This window comes from Schistocerca gregaria, chromosome 2 (genome assembly GCF_023897955.1).
Source record: "Schistocerca gregaria isolate iqSchGreg1 chromosome 2, iqSchGreg1.2, whole genome shotgun sequence".
Lineage (NCBI taxonomy): Eukaryota > Metazoa > Arthropoda > Insecta > Orthoptera > Acrididae > Schistocerca > Schistocerca gregaria.
The window spans coordinates 632,958,486-632,979,076 of record NC_064921.1 but is presented as its reverse complement, the minus strand read 5'-3'; the positions used below and the strand labels follow the sequence as shown (position 1 = coordinate 632,979,076).

The 20,591-nt window shown below is 36.2% G+C and overlaps 1 protein-coding gene across 1 annotated transcript; it reads left to right on the top strand.

Moving 5' to 3' along the window:
* Nucleotides 1-2,466: 2,466 nt before the first annotated feature.
* Nucleotides 2,467-20,337, top strand: LOC126334653 (translationally-controlled tumor protein homolog). The gene is made up of 6 exons (XM_049997098.1): nucleotides 2,467-3,034; nucleotides 3,219-3,289; nucleotides 3,659-3,846; nucleotides 6,097-6,212; nucleotides 13,034-13,164; nucleotides 20,041-20,337. Exons 1-5 carry the CDS (start codon nucleotides 3,007-3,009, stop codon nucleotides 13,147-13,149), a joined length of 519 nt encoding a protein of 172 aa, XP_049853055.1. The 5' UTR covers nucleotides 2,467-3,006; the 3' UTR covers nucleotides 13,150-13,164; nucleotides 20,041-20,337.
* The last annotated feature ends 254 nt before the right edge of the window (nucleotides 20,338-20,591 follow it).

Here is a 20,591-nt window from a genome sequence, read left to right as displayed (position 1 = left end):
CATAATGGGGTTTAACGGTATGATAACACATTGCTACGTTCGCAGCTGTTACTAATTACTTTGGCCGGTTTAAGTAAATTTGAAACAAAATAACTATCCATTTTTACATGCTTGTAGAGTATTCTTTTGATTTATGCTTTACGCTATCTAAGTGATCCTTAATATCTGCTCTTTCTCCACGCATTATGGCAACATAATAAATGTTATACACTCTACTCCATAGTCATTTCTACCTCGTTTTCTGAAGAAATATTTTGATTATTTTTCTTGAAACCAACGCTTTCCCTTTAACATTTCAATTGAAACAATCAAACGCTTGAGTAACAAATTACATCTACATCTACATGACTACTCTGCAATTCACATTTAAGTACTTGGCAGAGGGTTCATCGAACCACAATCATACTATCTCTCTACTATTCCACTCCCTAACAGCTCGCGGGAAAAACGAACACCTAAACCTCTCTGTTCGAGCTCTGACCCACGGTCATCCTGCAGACATCTATTTAAGGATCTAGGGATCCTCACAGTAACCTCACAGTATATATATTCCCTTATGAAATTTGTTGATAATAATCCAACACAATTCAAAAGTAATAGCAGTGTGCATACCTAGAACACCAGGAGAAAGGATGATCTTCACTATGCAGGGTTAAATCTGACTTTGGCACAAAAAGGGGTAAATTATGCTGCCACAAAAGTCTTTGGGCACCTACCAAACAGCATCAAAAGCCTGACAGATAGCCAACTAACATTTAAAAATAAATTAAAAGAATTTCTAGATGACAACTCCTTCTACTCATTGGCTGAATTTTTAGATATAAACTAAGTAAAAAAAAAAAAAAAACTTAATCATTAGTGTCATGCAATATTTTGTGTAATGTAATTTCTTGTACAGACATCTTTTATTAACCTGACACGTTCCACATCATTACGAAGTGTCGTATTCATGATCTATGGAACAAGTATTAATCTAATCTAATCTAATCTTATTTTATTTTGATGATCATTCCTACCTATGTAGGTTGGGCTCAACAAAATATTTTCGCATTCGGAAGAGAAAGTTGGTGATTGAAATTTCGTAAAAAGATCTCGTCGCGGCGAAAAACGTCTTTGCTGTAATGAGTTCCATCCCAATTCGCGTATCATATCTGCCACACTCTCTCCCCTATAACGTGATAATACAAAACGAGCTGCCCTTTTTTGCACTCTTTCGATGTCCTCCGTCAATCCCACCTGGTAAGGATTCCACACTGCGCAGCAATATTCTAACAGAGGACGAACGAGTGTAGTGTAAGCTGTCTCTTTAGTGGACTTGTTGCATCTTCTAAGTATCCTGCCAATGAAAGGCAACCTTTGGCTCGCCTTCCCCACAATATTATCTATGTGGTCTTTCCGACTGAAGTTTTTCGTAATTTTAACACCCAGATACTTACTTTGAATTGACAGCCTTGAGAATTTTACTATTTATCGATTAATCGAATTCCAACGGATTTCTTTAGGAACTCATGTGGATCACCTCACACTTTTCGTTATTTAGCGTCAACTGCCACTTGCTACACCATAAAGCAATCTTTTCGAAATTAACCGCGATACCACTCAGGCAGAGGAACGGAGAACTGTGTTGGTGCAAATTTTAAAGTGAACTAAGATAAGCGACAATAATGGTACGGTAACTCCCAGCGTTGCCACGTAATAATACTTCTCAAGAAATTCAGTCAGCTGCGATAATAATAACTTTCACAATTAGCTTAACAGCTGGAGTTGAAATATAGATTCACAGAAGAATTAGGAGAAAAAGTAGAATGTGTGACAATATTTCTCTGAAATCCGAAATCCGGGACAAACTGCCCTCCCAAAAGTATTTTTTGGGACGCCAATTTATTTGATCTGTCCTTGGAAACTTGGACATCTGGCAACTCTTTATACGGAATCCTTATCAGTTTGTCACAGAACACATAACACGATTTGCTGCTCGTTCAGACATGTCTTGCAAAGTTCTAAATGCGTTTATGTACAACTAGGGAGCCATTAGAAATGAAAAAAAAAACCAGTAATAAAACTTATAAGTTGCAAGCACCGCATTTCCCGTAATTCCTTTCATCTTTTGGCTTGTAAATTATTGCACAACCAGAAAACTGATCGTTTTGGTGGACACTATTAAGAAAATTTAGAGACTCGGCATTTGAAGCTGATTGCCGAATGATTGTACTGCAGCCAATATACATTGCGCGTAAGGACCACGAAGATAAGATACGATAAATTAGGCTTATACGTTGGCATTCAGAAGGATGTAGGTTGAAGTAGCTTCTTGGAGATGAATAAGCTTGCACAGGGTCGAGTAGCATGGAGAGCTGCATCGAACCAGCCTCTGGACTGACCACTACAACAACAATAACGGAGGCATATAGATAGTAGTTTTTTCCTACAGTATTTGCTAGTGGAATAGGAAAGGAAATGACAAAGAGTGGTACAGGGTACCTTCCGCCACGCATCGTGCCGTGGCTTGCCGTGTATCTACGTAGATGTAGATATGTCAGCATAGAAAAAACTTTATTTGCATTCTAACCATGAATGAAATTCAAAGTTAACGAAATCTATATGGTACCAGTCACGCGTCAGTTTTCGTGTTACACTGGGGGGGAAAAAATAATAATCTTCCCTTATAGGTGGTAAGGTTTCAGTTGGCCCAACCAGAGGGTGAAGAAAGAACACACACGTTATTTTCTTCATAAACTGAAGAACAAGAGGATTTGTATTTTGCTTTATGTCTTTAAAACAATCGCTCAAATGTTTTATCCTACAATTGGGAGGAATATGGAATGATATCTTTTTAAATAACCGAAATATGTAATCAATGCGTTTTCGTGTTGTTGTGTTGGCAACGATATACGGATGTGATGTAGTAATAAACGCAGACCGCTAGTGTTCTTTCCGGTGGAGGTGGTGAGTGTGAGTGGTGTAGTGCCCAGTGGACTTACAGAAAGTCTTCTCTCATCTTTCAAAATGAGGATTTACAAGGATATTTTCACAGGTGCATTATTTATTATATTTTTCGTACGGCGTAGTTTGGTCTCGCTTTGTTGTTTCTATGCTTTTGTAGTCATTATTAAATGACAGTATGTGTGTCGTCTTACTTCCATCACATGTGCTTGTGGCAGGCAGTTTGTTTGGTATTGGAATGTTTGTGAGTAACTACATATACTGCTTTTTTTTAGGTGATGAAATGTTTTCGGACACCTATAAAGTAAAACTCGTGGACGAGGTGCTGTACGAAGTGTATGGGAAGGTAAAGTTTTATTAATCTGTTTGTAATAAGTTGCATACTCTAATAGCCAGCATTTCGATGTGAAGTTCTGGTAGCAATGTATGCAATAAAAATAGCCAATCTGTTAGGCAGTTAGGTTAATACTTTTTATCAAATGATATAACCTAGCCACCTATATTAGGGCTTACATCTGTTTCAGTGCATGATTAAATTAATTATTAGGTTTAAATTGTATTTCGTTGACTCTGAGGAAAAGGTATCTTGAATGTGGAGAGTCAGTGCGATACATTCCACCCATTGTACTTCTATTTAATAATGGTCGGTTCCTTGAAGTTTTAGCTACCATTTTCTGTGATTACTTAAAGTGAGATTTCCTTTTAATTTTTTTAGCACGTTACAAGGAAACAGGGAGATGTCCAGATTGAAGGCTTCAACCCATCTGCTGAAGAAGCTGGAGAGGGAACAGACGAAGCTGTTGAATCTGGTGTAGACATAGTGCTCAACCATAGGCTGGCAGAAACATACGCATTTTCTGATAAGAAGAGTTACACATCCTATTTGAAGGACTACATGAAAAAGTAAGTTATAAGAAACTGCATATTGAAAAACTGTTCTATCCCAGTTATTGCTATGTCTGAAGTACTTAACTGTTTAATGGTTCAGTGAAGATGTTTAACTTCGTCATTGAATGCAAGTAAAAGGATAGTGTATCCAGTGTATTCCTCTGTCATAGCTGCCATAAGAGGGTAATAGTGAGTGGAAAATTCCAAATTTAGTTATGTAGCGATTTAAATGGTTCATCTGTTTGAAAAAGGGGGCACCAGGTGTTAAGAATAGTAAAATGACTTTGGGTTACTGTGTAGTTTAGTCATAAGTGATCAGCTTAATTATAGATGCACTCATTAAGATTGCAGAAATTATTTTAATATATAAGGCTAGTAGGTTCCATAGAAATAACTCTCGGGATATCAGTAGTCATATAGGCCTTGTTTGTAGGAGCAGTCTGAATATATTGAAAATACTTTGAGTGTTGCTGGGATGATTAATAACCTTGGTTTCGCATGAATTTACATAATCATGCTGATGATATCCTTGGCAGACTGAGCAACACTAGACAACTTCAGATAAATTTAAGATGCTGTATTGCAGAAAGGTTCCTAATCTTTGAATTGTTATAGGTGCAGCATTGAGAATAAACTTGGTGCAGGGTAAGAAGCCAGGGCAAAGAAAATGACATTGGTAATCAAATGAGTTCAATATGCAGAGATGATCAGTGACGTGAGGTTTTAGTGATTTAATGTATATTAAAAGTAGGTATTGTTGGCCATTGCTTATCTCTTGCAGTTCTAGTAATTAGTATTGTTAGTAGAGACATGCCCAAAAAACAGACCTATCCTAGGCTCCCTGAACATTATAATTCCTTTCTCAGAATGTAAGATAGCTTGGCTTATACTTGGTCTTGTTTCAGGTGGTGTCCCTATCTTCTGGGGTCTTAGCAAACTGCCCTTACTTTTATCAGCATTACTACATATTTTACCTTCTGAACATCCTGATTGGCAGTTATGTTTTGTCATATGTTGTCAGTCCCTGATTGTATGCCACACGATTGTGTAAAAATAAAATGTTGGGCCCTTTCAGAAGTAATGGAAACCATCAGAAGCACTTATGACTTTGTTTAGCTTTCTTTTAGTGGTTGGTTCCTGCAGCCCCCTCAAGCAGTTCGAGATTTTTGTGTAGTTATTTGGCTCTTCAAATTTGATGCGATTGCACACATGCCTGTGAACTTAAACTGCATCTATGATGTGTAGAGATTGGTTCCATAACATAGCAGAGATGAAAAGAGAATGTTAAAAATGTGCAGATCAGCAGCTGGTAGTCACCTAATCTGGCTGCCTTGTTGGTAGTTCTCTGGTTGAGTCGATACGTTGAGAAGTCTTCTAATACTGGTAGCACAACATTATCATCTACAAAAATACCAGTTTAAGTGTAAATGCCAAAACCTAAAGCATCTTCAATTTTTTTGTTTTTGCTGTCATTAAAGATATTGAAATATTGAATCTCCATTGTCTGGAATAACTGATTAACTTGTTTAGATTGTCATGCTATGAGAAATATTTTCAATGATGTTTGACATTGTAGACAATTTCTGATAGCAAAACTTAAGTGACAGTGTTGCAATGCCATGCAAATTATTTGATAAAGACCTGCTGCAGCAGCAACAGTACTGATGGGTGCATGTAATGGAGGCAATTATATTTTCCTGAATCTAGTTTCTAATCTAGATCTGGTGTGGGAAGAAAGACAATTTTATGCAAATATGGCATCAGAAGAAACTTCATAAATACCTTGAAGCATACATTCTAATGTAGTGGGTTATTTGGAGAACTAAAAGTGGTATAGCAGCAGCTTATTTTGAGAGAGCAGTGTAGTGTTAGAATTTTCTTTGGATTGCAAGAAAAGTAAATATTTCTCAGGATGTTGCTGTCTCAAATTATAAATGTAATCAGATAACATTGTTTGTGGAGACAGATGAGAGGTGCACCACCTAATGCACGCACACAAGCATTAAATGTAGGGCTGTTACCAACATGTTGGTATCTTCTTGATGCTGACCAACTTGATAAAGCATTTTGAGAGCATCTGACATACACAGGTGCAGAAGTATCGTGCATTGTAGTCTTTAGCTGTGACTTAGAAATTCTTCTTGTTTGTGATTGTACTTGTAAATTTGACCACTTTTGATTACAGAATTTCCTTTTGTTATTCGGAAATAGGTGCAAATTTTGTTGCTTATGAGGTACAGTAATATACTTGTGAATCTGTTTCAGGTTAGTGCAAAAACTTGAAGAAAAAGACCCAGAACAAGTTAATGTGTTCAAGAATAACACAAACAAAGTAATGAAAGATATCCTTGGAAGGTTCAAAGACCTGCAGTTCTTCACAGGTAAAGTTACACTACATTCCAAGTTCACTTTAATATTTTAAAGAAATTGAAGAGATTGATGGAGAAAGTGTGATTTAAGAGATTAGTATTTTTGAATTGCTGCATGCTCTGCTGGCTATATTAAGGCAAGAACAGAACCGAAAATATACTAGACACTTTCTTCTAATGATACAAATGGAACTAGTTATCAGTGTGGTGTATTTGAAAGTATAGCAAAAATCTTGCTTGACAAATCATTGCTAAATTGTAGGTTACTGTTTGTATTGAACCCTTGTTAGTGGGCATATTTCTCAAGCTATTTCAAAACTTCAAGAGGGAATGCTACTGGTGTGAGCAGAACACTTTTTACTGCTCTTAATAATTATTGGTCGTATGTTATGGGTCGTTGTAGTAAGCCTTGTGTTAGACCACAAAAATTTGAAGTTATTGGCACATCAAGCTGCACTTAAGAGGTACTTGGATCCCATGTGAGGTCCCATGTAATTAATTTTAACAGGACGAAAGTATAAAGTTTTGCAGTTTAATGAAGTTGTTTACCACAGAACAATGACCTGACTATGTAAAAGGTTCTAATCCTTACAGTGCCTAGAATGAGTTAGAATGGCTTGAGTCCTAAATTGAATAAAATAGTAGGAAGTGATAACACTCCATTGTTATTTGTTGCTGTCTCAACATGTTAACAAAGATAGTTGTATATGAACCTAAATGATGCTATAGTCACTGAACACTTAATGTGGGTAGCACATTTCAACACTTCTCACTGGGATGTGTGAACCCTATTTGAACAAAGGAAAGGAAAGTGTCTCAGCTTAACCTAGCAGCAAAATTCTGCTGCCAGTGTAGTTTTGTTGAAACCTCACTGACATTAACCCTATTTCTGCTACAGACATTCCCCTACTTGTTGCCAAATGCTTATCTGTGGTGAACAGTGGTGTCTCAGCTGCTATGAAATTGTTATACCACAGTTACTGTGCTAAATCAAATTAATAAAATATTGTCTGAAATTTTATTCTGCAGAGATAGTAATGTGGATGGCAGGCCATTTGTACAAAAATTCTAAATTGTCATTGTGGGGTAAACGGCTAAGTTTATATTCAAAACAGTTACATCATGAACATTGCTTGTATTTAGGCAAGGCATAGTCCATTCATTGAAACATTGTGCAGTAGAATGGGGCCAACAATGTTGCTTAACACCTTGCAGTATCAGTTCCATCCATTGGTGATTTACAGCATATTGACATTCTTGAGATAAGTGGGTTATATTACCTCTTCACTTAGGTACCATTAGTAGTGTTACTTGAACTTCTCATATGCATATGGATTAAGTATATGAAAATTGTTTCCTTTATTCTGTGGGGACACTTCCTTGTGTTGGGAACATCATATTTAAAACTGGCAGATGACCTCCATAACAAAATTGAACATAAAAGAGAACTACAAAAGGTCAAATTATGAATCAACACAAGAGATTGCAGCTGGATTCTAGAGGCAGTCAGAAGCTGATCACACCTACAGGGATTCAGATTCAGTAAACACTGTTAATGTATCCACGTGGTGGAATCCTGCACAGTTGCAGATGCATGGGAAAAAGTGTGGGCAAATCAGCAGAAAGTGCTATACTTGTCCACAGGTGCCTGATTGTTAAAGCAGTTCATGCATACACTTCTTTGCTTAAGTTTGTTGCTTTTGAGATGAGACAAAAGAAAATGAAAACATGAAGGGAACTGTAACACAGTATGTATATAATGTATATCTATGTATGTGAGGAATATAAAGTGACAGCTTTCTTGCAAATTGTAGAATGTTGCAGTGATACTGCTTTTTTGCTTTGGAAACTGAGTGTAGGATAGTGTCGGGTGTAATTGATTTTCTGCAGTGGTGAGGTTAGCAAAACCATTTTATCTGGGATCTGGTGATATATATTAGTTCAGGTTATTTATTTCAAAACAAATCAGTGGTTCTGGAAATTGCAAAATATTTAAGTTTGTAGTTATGCATAGATTAGTTTTCATTACATGTCTGTTTTGTAAAAAGTTTATGCAACTTCAAAATTATTATAGTAATGTGGCTTGTACTAAAAATTTGAGTGTCTTAGCCTCAGGCCCCACAACAGAGATCATGTTTTCTAAATTTGTTTTTTCCATCTTCAGTGTCCTTAATTTCAGTTTCTAGCAGCTTGCTGAGGTGCTCCGCATGTGTAAAATTTTGCAGTTTAGGTTTCAGGCTCTTCAATTGTCATGCTTAAGTGACCAGAGTGAATATTTGTCCAGTTCACATGTACACTGCTTCTGCTCTTTACCCACTTCTTTGCAGCAATGTGCTGGAGACTATTGTTTACTTTTAACGAAGTAAGCCCGTACTTCCAGAATGATATTTTCACTCTGCAGCAGAGTGTGTGCTGATATCAAACTTCCTGCCAGATTAAAACTGTGTGCCCAGCCGAGACTAGAACTCGGGACCTTTGCCTTTCGCGGGCAAGTGCTCTACCATCTGAGCTACCGAAGCACGACTCACACCCGGTACTCACAGCTTTACTTCTGCAGGGTTTGCAGGAGAGCTTCTGTAAACTTTGGAAGGTAGCAGACGAGATACTGGCAGAAGTAAAGCTGTGAGTACCGGGTGTGTCGTGCTTCGGTAGCTCAGATGCAAGAGCACTTGCCCGTGAAAGGCAAAGGTCCCGAGTTAGTCTCGGTTGGGCACACAGTTTTAATCTGCCAGGAAGTTTCATAAGCCCATATGTGGTGCTCAGGGCATCACATCAGATCTAAAAATTTTGTTCAAATAATCGTTAGAAGTGGGGTTCCATATTAGTTTGTGATCATTTATGAATTTAAGATAGTTGTTTGATGTCAGAGATTGCACATAAATTGCCATATACATAACACAGGACTTAGCAGAACACCTGAGGATATTTGCTGTCTAATAGAGTGCAAAAAATTCCCACTAAATGTAGGAAGCAGTACTAAGAGGTGTGGTCTCCATTTTAAACATGTTACCTTTGTGCAAATTTGCTTGCATAGTTAAAAATATATAGGAAAACTGAAAAGTTGAATTTAAGAAAAGCATTGATGGACATTTATAGTAAAATATATACTTTTTAAAGAATTATTGTGGTTGTAGAATAAGTGCAGTTGATTTGAGCAATAGGCCTATATTAAATTGTCTTGTCATTACAGGATATTGATACATCTGATCAGTGCACTGTTAACACTACATACATACAGAGACCAAAAATGTTCATTTGTACCAATGATAGACCTTTGCTCATAACTCCTGTAATTATTTGCTGCTTTTGTTCTTGGTTACTCAATGCAGTGAGCAGTGATTAAATCATTGTGATGATTTAGTCTGCTCAATTTCCATTCAGCAATAAAATTAGCATGTGTAATGGTTGAGTAAAGCTTCATTCCAATTTATTTCTTGCCCAAAATAAATGTTATTTTTGATGTTTCTGGTATTAATTTTTTTACCTTCTCAGGCTTTTCTCTTAGTTTCTGAGAAACCATTAAGGGAAGGAATCTTTTTCACATTTTGCTTTATAATGTGGACATCGGTACCTTAAATTTTCTTATCCTTAAGGGCAGATTGTACAGTCTTGGGATAAATCCAGGGGTAGCTAACAGAGGAATAGGCTAAACACAACTAAGAGTGTGCATTGTATGCTGCCATTTTATTTCATGGTTAGCTATTCCTGGAATAATGCTTTCATCTGGTTATGTTGGCAACAAACTAAGAGCATACTGGGAAGTTCATGCTTATTTAGTTGTCTGCAGAAATAACATGTCAGACATGAGTGATAAATGTTGAATCGCAAAGCTGTTCACTTGAGGCTGGTCTGCTGTAAGAGAGTTGGAGCCTAGAAGACAATGTGGAAACTGATGCTGTCTTGTGCAGAGAAGAGCACAAAACATTTAACTAAACTTCAAAGTTACTTGTGTGTACAGCATAATGTTCTGTCTTGAAATTAAAGGGGCAAGTATTTGTAGTTCGACCAGTAAGAGCTTTCTAAATTTGTGGCTAGTGTGGGGAAAATAGTGCACAACTCCATAGGTTGACAGTAGCTACAACAAATGTAAGATTTAAAAGCAATATAAATTAAATGCCCACAAAAGGTAACAGGCTCCACGTTGATTTCTGAGGCATGAAATATTAGTTATTAACAGAAATGTTATTTCATATAGTTGTCAACAATATTACATAAATCAGTTAAATTCAGATTCAACATTTCTAGACTAGATGAGTCCAAATATAGCTGTATGGTAGATGAATTGTAAGTAGGCTACTTCATATAGCAGCAACTGTGAAATGCTGTCTGCTTTATGAAATAGTTGGTCTTTCTAGAATTTCCAACAAACTGACACATGGAAATCTCATGGACACTTCTGGAAAGTGTTACCTACAAGGGTAACCACAAAAGTAAGGTCCCATATTTTTTATAAGTACATAGACCTGTTTATTTCTACAACGGTTTAAATCAGTTTACAGCTTGAACATCTAGTTATTTTTTTTCATAATCACAATTTCTGTTGATGCGTTTTTGTAGATGCTGTGGCAGTTTTTGTATGCCCATGTCATACCAGCTTGTCACTATGCTGTTCAGAAAGTTATGAACCTCTTCTTTCACCTCATCATCGGAGTCGACTTTCTGGGACCACAATTAATGCTGACAGGTACTGTGAGACTAAAAAACTGAAAGCGGGTAATTCAGAACTGGGGAAGAGGAATGTTGAGCAAGGGCACGCACATATTCTCCATGGCAATGATCGCCAAGACATAGCTCGGCAAACTGTTGCTCTCCTGCAACAGTTTCAGTGGAACATAATCACCCATCCACCCTATAATCCTGACTTGGCTTCCAGTGACCATCACCTGTTCCCTAAGTTAAGAGCATTTGGCCGGAAAGCAATTGCGCTCTGACAAGATGAAAGAAGAGGTTCATAATTTTCTGAACAGCATGGTGGCAAGCTACCTTACTTTTGGGATTACCCTTGTAGCTTGCTGTTATATTTACAACTTAAAATGATTAATTCTTTGCAGTGGTAATGGATGTTCTACAGATAATGCCATTGCTGAATTTTGGAACATTATTTGTGCATAAACTTGTTTTTGGTGTATATACAGTAAATCGTTTCTATGCTGTGATTGTTGTTCATATTGGGCACATATGAAGAATAAGATGCCAACAATTACAATGAACAAGCATAATCTTTTTTATATTGCTTGGGTAGAAATGTTCTTATACATATATTCAAATTAAATGTTATTGTAACTAATCCTGAATATTTGAGGAACAGTAACTATCTAATACATAATTTTTGCTTGTGGAAGAACTGTATCAGTTAAAGGTGCATAAAACTCAAAATTCAATAGAAATCAAAATTACAACAAATGGTTTGATGATAAAAATGTTAACATTTTCATTTAATCACATAAGAGAACTGAAATAATTAACTGCATGCGTGTAGTTTAGTAAGGCAATGGTTGACCTCCTTGTCAATGCCAGTGATAAGAATGAATTCACCAGAGGGAAAGTATCTTAAGTGTCAATAGTGGTTTATTGGTGGAACAGCCATTTCTTAAAGAAGGAAAAGAATGACAAGAGGCAATTTTGACAGAAATTTAAACATAGCTTGCCACCCACTCCTTCAACTAATTAGATTGTGTAGGTTCAATAACAAGTCTTGTTAGCTGAATGATGAGTAACTGTGCCTTTATTATACAGATATCTATTATGATAAATTTTGATTTGCTTGTGTGGATAATACGGAGAGATACAGAAGCTATATGGTGCAGCTTTTTAAAAATAAAGCAAAAAGAACCTGCTGACTTTACTGTTAATGTTAGTGTGTTAATGTTGGTTTGAGTAAACACCATTACATTACATGTTAATGGGAATAATGCTAGATGTGACACAAATTTGTTGCTCAGTAGTATTAAGACTTGTGGTACCAATATTTCCACTAAAAGGTGGAAAGTAGTTGTCCCAAAAGGAGGCAAGTTAAAAATACTTTGTGCCCTAGATGTCGCTCGGCAACTCTGGACATTACTGTACCATCAAACTTTTCATTACATTAGAAATCATAATGTTTAATACAAAAAGGGTGTTAATGTAAATACTGCCCAAGATTTTTATGCATTTTGATTTTATTAGTTTTAATATTACAGCAGTTGTAACACACACCAAATAAATAAGACTATTTTGGCAAGAATTATCATTGTTTTGCACCTAGTTTATATAAATAACGTAATATCATTCATGAGGTACAGATATCAAGTATTACTACAGATAAATATATGCTTGTGAACAGTATATGCCGTCAGTCATTTGCTACAGTTTCTCACATAAGAGATCGAAAAGACGAATTAAGTTTACGTTCAACAAACAAAATAAAGATGCAAATTTGGAATTGTCATTTTCTTCAAAGTAGTTAGTGATCTCACTTCGATTTTGTTTCTCATTCTAACCAATAATTCTGCCCAAATATTCTCTGGCTGATTCTCACTATTTCTGCCATTGTCAAAACTTTCTCCAGTTTAACACACTAACCTGGTTCTTAATTGCTGGTTAATTATCTTGCAGTTTATCAGTTTAGTTGGTATTGTGTGTTGGTAAAAAGCACTTCCTGTGCTATTCCAAGAACAGAGCTTAACTGGCTGCTGAGTTTGTACAATTGGCAGTCACTGAACTAAGGATTGTGTACTTGACAGGGTGTTGAGTGTGTGTTAATTTCACTTCCCTTTAATTTTACAATAACAGTTAATACATACTTTGCTGCAAGTCTTTCTCAGAGTTTTTAAACTGATGTTTTTCTGTTAAAGGTGAATCAATGGATATTGATGGTATGGTAGCATTATTGGAATACAGGGATATAGATGGAGAAAGTGTCCCAGTTATGATGTTTTTTAAACACGGTTTGGATGAAGAAAAGTTTTAAATATTCATCAAAAAGGTAAGTTTCTTGTAGATACTCTCATTAAGCTTTCATATATGTTGAGTATGAAAATGTGGCAATACTTTCCAGGTGTTTTGTGTGGGGAGATTAGCAAATGTGGAAACTGTTTTTTGTCATTCTCATTGGTAGCAACATTGAAATTAAGTGCTTCCACCATTTACACATACATTTCATATAGTATACCTTTACCAATGCAGAACATTCCTGCAAATATGAAATACTGAAAAGCACTGATCACACAACATAGATGACTTCACTATCTTCACAATTTGTGACAAGTTCATTATAAGAGGGTTTCTCTCTTTAACAGGAAAATTGGTTGTAAAATATAGAGAACTGGACAAGCTGGTGTACTGTTGATCTGGGAGAAAGATTACTAATGGCTTAATGCACCATATAATAGTTCTTTATTCACTACGGACAATATGTGCTACATATTTTCATCTGTATGTTTACCGTACTTACTTGAATCTAAGCCACTCTTTTTTTTCCGATTTTTGTATTCCAAAAATCTGCCTGTGGCTTAGAATCAAGTGCAAAATAAGTGGAAATTCTGAGAAATGTTGGTAGGTGTCTCCACAATTACCTTCTGGTGTCATATATACGCTGTGCTACACAGGTATGCTTAACAGGCCAGAGATAAATACTGCCGCCAAAATCTGTGTCAGTAAATAAATTAAAAGGTAGAAGATTGTAAACATTATGCCATGTATTTTGTTTGCTGCTATCTCATTTAAATCCTGTCTGCCTAATAAACTATGAACCTGAAACAGCAAACGCGGAAGGATATACATATCATGTCATGTTTATATTCTTATGCTGAATAGTGATAGTCAGAAACTAAGCAAGGCAACTGACTAATTTGTAAATCTAAGATGACCCTAATTTCTGTGCAGAATGTAATGTACTAAAGTCTGCAAAGATTTTCAAACGGAGAAAAATGTTCGCTAAACTCTCGTTCAGTGCATCTTCTATCATACGCAGTTTATTATTTGGTTCTTGTTGATCATTATCAAAGAAAGCAGCAGTTTAAGTAAGAACAAATAGCAGACTCTCGCCATTGTTTCGCTTATGAGAATTTCTTTTTTATTGTAAGCTGTGGTAGTGCGCACAAGAGCAAGCCTTGCTGCAAGTGGTGACAGGTCGTAAACATGCATTATCAGAATGTGACAAACAATGCATTTTCAGCTTAGTCACATAAACACATATAACAAAGAGAACAGCACTTATCAGATCAAAGTAAAATAAGCAATCAATTCAAACCAGACAAAGCACGTGAAAAAGGAAGGGTACCTGTATAAATACGGATGGAGCGCCTGACACATAGCAATGGCTACCTGGTAAAGCTTAACTGTTAAGCTTAAGACTTAAACCAAACTACTGTAGCTGTATCTTCAGCCATTCGACCTCTATTGTTTCACGTTACAATGGACCAACTGTTTCTAGATTTGGAGGGGTGTTCTAAAACTTTTCTCTCTCCTTGAATCGTCTCAAATTTCAGGAGCGGCTTGGATCTATATAAAATAGACGGAAACATTCCACGTGGGGAAAAATATATCTAATAACAAAGATGATGTGACTTAACAAAAGTGCTGGCATGTCGATACACACAAAATTCTAGCTTTAGCAACCAATGGTTGCTTCTTCAGGAAAGAGGGAAGGAGAGGGAAAGATGAAAGGATGTGGGTTTTAAGGGAGAGGGTAAGGAGTCATTCCAATCCCAGGAGCCGAAAGGTTTCCCTTTGGGGGAAAAAGGACAGGCGTACACACTCACGCATGCGCGCACACGCATTTAAAGGCTCTCTTTCCCTCTTTCCTGAAGAAGCAACCATCAGTTGCGAAAGCTAGTAATTCTGTGTATGTGTTTGTGTGTTTTGTTCATTGTGCCTGTCTGCCGGCACTTTCCCGCTTGGTAAGTCTTGGAATCTTTGTATTTAATAATTTTTCCCATGTGGAAGTTTCTTTCTATTATATATATATAATCTCAAGATTATTCTATGTGCTTTGAAGTGATAGTCTCATTTGGCATCACATATGTAGAGATCTGCACAGTAGTATCCACAGAACTACAATCCATGAGACAAATGATGGATATTGACCAGGTGGCAATGTTGTTAGGTGGGGCTTACAGCACCTCATAACCAGTTGCTACTACTAGAATTCTGTAGTGTCAAAAACAAAAGGCTTGGCAACATGTAGCTTCCATTTGCATGCATGAATTTACTTTTAGTAGTTCCTATAAAAACTCAGAAAAATTAAAAAGAACTATTTAGTATCTAGTATGCTGAAATAAGGTGAACTTTATAGTTCTCTTGCAGATCCTGTAAACTTGTCCTGTCACATCTATGCCAACTGTATTGGTTTGTAGAAATTGATGGAAAGTCATCAAATAAAGTGACTTCTGGTGTTCCTTAGCTATATAAGTGATTTGGGAGACAATCTGGGCAGCTGTCTTCAGTTGTTTGCAGATGACACTGTCGTTAATTGACTAAGTCATCTGAAGATCAAGACTAATTGCAAAAAGATTTAGAAATGATATGTGAATGGTGTGAAAATTGGCAGTTGATCCTAAATATCGAAAAGCGTTAGATCATCCACATGAGTACTAAAAGGAGGAAGTGTCCACGAGTGCTAAAAGGAATTACTTAAACTTTGGTTACAGGACAAATCATTCAAATCTAAAGGCCATAAATTCAACTAAATATCTAGGAATTACAATTATGAACAACTTGAATTGGAAGGAACAAATAAATGTTGTTGGGCAGTCTAACCAAATACTGTTTTATTGGAAGGATACTTAACAAAATGTAACAGATCTACTAAGGAGACTGCCTAAACTACACTTGTCCATCCTCTTTTAGAATACTATTGCACAGTGTGGGATCCCCATCAGATAGGACTGACGGTACATAGAAAAAGTTCAAAGGAGGGCAAGATGTTCCATATTGTGAAATATGGGAGTGTCACTTAAATGATACAGAAATTGGGCCAGACATCATTAAAAGAAAGGCATTTCTCATTTTGACGGAATGTTCTCACGAAATTCCAATCACTTTCTTTCTCCTCCGAATGCGAAAATATTTTGTTACCGACCTACTTGGGAGAAAGATCACCACAATAAAATAAGGGAAAGTGGAGCTTGTACAGAATGATAAAGGTGTTAGTTCTTTCGGCGTGCAATACGAGATTGGAATAACAGAATTTTGAAGGTGGTTCAATGAATCCCGTGTCGGGCCCTTAAATGTAATTTGCAGAGTATTGATGTAGATTTAGATTTGTTGTAGCGACCAGTTACAGCTGGACAAGGAACCTAACTCTATCTGAAACTTTCCATCTTTCCCATTCATCCATAGGCTGCTACCCAGGCTTGGTCGATGCAGTTATGGCTGGCTTTTGGTCATACAATTTTTGCTGTAGAAATGAGTTTTCTTATGCTCTGGTCAAGATAAATTTCCTTGATTTTCAAGAATCTTAGGAGATGAACTTCTCTGGGTATTAACAATTTCACCATTGTTCCAGAAAATGATTGAGATTACAAATAAGAATGTCATTTAGTAAGTCACAAAGAAATGTATTCAAAATTAGCAAAGATAATCACCACAGGTGTCTAGGAACAAATGCTTGAAAATGTGGCACTAAGTCGCAGTATCCATTATAGTAGACATTTTTATTTTGGAACCATAATCAAAGAAACTTGTAGTACTGCCACATCTTAAGACACAGCAAAGCCTTTAACCCGACCTGGTGCAAATCCCAGACGCACTCGAACTGTACCCAAGCATAGGCTGCACTAGTGTCCTGTATGCTGTCTCCTTTACCTATGAATGCCCCCTTCCCCGAAACAGTCTCTATGAAGTTTTGAAAAGTACCCTGTGGTGTACTTATTTGCCATGGTAATAAGCCTTAAACAAAGCTGCCAAATGATTGATATTTTCATGTATGTAAAGGTAAATCACCAAATCTTTGACAAATATTGAAAATTGCATTGTTTGAGCTCAGGTAGCTGTACCTACCTCCTTAAGTTATATAAAGAGAGCCACTATAATTGGTCAACAGTGTGGTATCATGTTAAATTCATAGACTATTTTGCAGTTACACTAATTTAAAAATACCACTTGCATAAACTGATTTCTTATATTTTTGTCTGTGCTGCTGCTCTCCCAAGTTTATAATTTTTTTCTACGCGGCCTTCACTTCCATTTAGGCTGCTTCTATTGAGTCAGTGTTCATCACAATTTTTGAGCCGGTTTAACTACTTTAGATTCTACAAGGATATTTTCATCTTCAAAGATGGTGAATATTGTTTGCAGCAATGTAATATGCACCCATACCTCATCGAAATTACGCTAGTATGGAACGAACCAAATGAGTTCATGCCTGTTCTTTAGCAGTCTTGTAGATTGTTTTGCTGGAAATTGTGGTTTCTTTTTTGCCCAGTCTAAAGTGATTCAGCCTGCTTCAAATCTTGTTTTCTTGACAACTGAATGTTTTTCTTGTTGCAAAAGTTTGTCATGAACTGATACAGGGCATAATCAATAATCATTGAGGGTTGTGTCAGATTTGTTCCTAGCGATGTCTTCAACCACTTCTGAAAAACTACACTACTTATCTCTTTGTGATGATCATGTCTTCTGACTGAAACATAACAGGCACTTTGGCATAAAACTGTCTGATGTGCATATGTGTAAAATAATTCACCATCCTTTTCCAGCAGGCACTGACATTGTCGCTTTGAGCCTTTCATCACTCCAGCCTCTGTGTAATGAAGGGCTGGCATTAACACAGGTTTCATTTAGCCACATTTTACTTCAGAGCACCTGTGATCTTGTGCAGAATTCTGTACTGCCATGCAACAGCTGTCTTGTTAAATGCTAAATGGAGTTGCTGAAGCCTATGTCTTTGAGTACTGTAAGCAATAAAAATTTGTTGCTAACTGACACAAGCAATTTAGTGTGGGATGTTACCTTCTGTTATAAGACAACTGGCTTTTTGAAAATTGTCCAAATTTCACTTGGTTTTTTCTCAGCCACTTTTTTCGTGGTTCCTGCAGCCTTGTCCCACTCGTTTAATAGTTCTTTCTCTATTGTTACAATGTTGTTTACCTTCAAAACTGTTACCAGTCCTCTTAAAAATGTAACTGGCTCATCTTTTCAGTTTTTTCTTAAGTAGTTCCTTTCCAAACATATGAATATGCTGGTGTTGCTGTGTAGCATGCTATTCTTCTGCTGTTTAACTTCACAAAAAGTTTTTACCATTTGTCCCACTAGATATGGTTTTAAATAAGATGCAAATAATCATAAAAAACTTCTTGTTAGACAAAAGATGAAACGACAGTGCCAGTTACATGACACACTGGTACGCATTGATTCTGCAATGCAGCAGTGTTCTGTGCTAACTCCTCAAGCAGTCTCATTGGCTAGCTTTCTTTGGCAGCTTAACAGAAATGATACTACTGAGCTGTCACTGTCACACTCTCATCTTGGACTAGTCATTTTGTGGTTAAGTCTGAGCTGATGCAATATGCACAGCTTACTATACATTAAAAGAATGGTGTCAAAATTAAGGTTGCCATTGATTTGCATAATATGCTTACAGAAATGTGATATTGGCGAATCAGTCCTCTCAAATGTTTAGTATTATATATTGCCACCTAAGAGCAGGACATTATTTACCTGTGATACACTGGGCAATTTTCAGATTTTTCCATGAATATTCACAGAACATTTTTGTTGATTAGAACAGTTATAAGGATGCAATTATAGGAATGTAACAAGAGAGCCAAAATCTTCTGATTTGATTTTTAATTAACTTAAAATGTAAATGACATAGTAAATGTGGAAAATCAAAATGTTCTAAAAGTAGAATAAATTTCAGTTTTCAGAGTGTTGTATATCTTAAAGCAAAATCCCATATGCAAGCTTGGGAGTGTGGTTACAAAATTGTTGCCATGAAAATGTATGTATGAGTGGGACAGAAGGTGTAAAAGAACTCCCACTGTTTTTGATGAAAAGTGTTCTAAAATGTTGAAGAGCAACGAAAAACTAATAGACAAGAAAATAGACTTCAGACTGTAAACAGAGCAGAAATTGACCTATATGGTGGAGGGCCCCACAAAATTAACTTGAATGAGCTAAACACATACATCTCACCTGTGGCTGGAAGGTTAATTTATGATGAATTAACACATTTATAAAGTATATAGTAAATAGTGTAAGACACTAGAAACACTCTTATCTGACTTTGTAATCTGAAGGAAATGTTCAGAGAAATTTGTTACTTACAGAATGTCATTGTAACAAGATAATTTGTGTGGACATGATTCTTTAGCTTATGGAATGTAAATTACATGAACCAGAAGAAAATTTAGAAAAATTGCAAACCTATTTGCTAGAGCTCAAGTGACTTAATGGGTTAACATGTGAGCTGTGCTGCTAGGGAAGGATGTTAATGTAAGATTTTTAGGAAGTTGTCAGAATCCTAGCTGCTTTGTTCTGCAGAATTAAAAAATTAACTCTGTTCAACTAATGCAAATTAGTCCACAGTAACAATTTATGGATGTCACATAATCTGCCTTTTTGTGCTTTAAACTTTGTGTATATTAAAGATTTGCTGTGAGATTTAAAAATTAGCTAAACATGTTCATTAGTCCACTTTACTGACATCTTAAGTTTAGATTTTGTTGACTAGTATCTGTTAACTGATATACAGGGACCTTCAGCAATGACACTTCAGTTATGGGCAGATTGGCCGTTCTAATGTTGTGTAGATTTGTCAGCTAATTGGAGAATATTGCTATAAATTACTATGCTGGTAAAACTTGTTTGATCAGTAAATGTTTAAATTTTAAAGTGCAATTTGTGATTTCTGTTTCAGGTGAAGACTGGTGAACGTGATCCTCATACTTTATGGATCCTGATATTCAGATTTGTTAAAACCCTAATTTTTTTAAAATGTGATGTTCCCTTCATTTGTGTTCCAAAACTTACTGTACATACTCAAGGGCCTACCCTGTGCTTTTTGTATTTAATGTATGTTGGAAGATGAGAGAAGTATTTCCATGTTATTTGTAATATTGTTTTGAAACAGTGCTTAATACACAGATGCATTTCAGAGAAAAGTTGTCAGTATAAAATTTAAACTCTTATTACATGAAAAATAACTTAATTTTCATCATGTGTGTTAGTTCAGTGAAATAAAAGAACCTTGTGTGTGTGTGTGTGTGTGTGTGTGTGTGTGTGTGTGTGTTACAGAATACACTAGTTTCATCTGTTATTGGGAAGATGAAATGGATTTTTGCCAAACCTTAAAGTAAGATTTAACTGTTTTGGTCAAGTGAAGTATACAATTACATATTGGAACAGAATGTACTATTTTGTTGGAGAACTGGAATTCATTCCAGCTGCCAAGGTAATTTTCCATTAGCA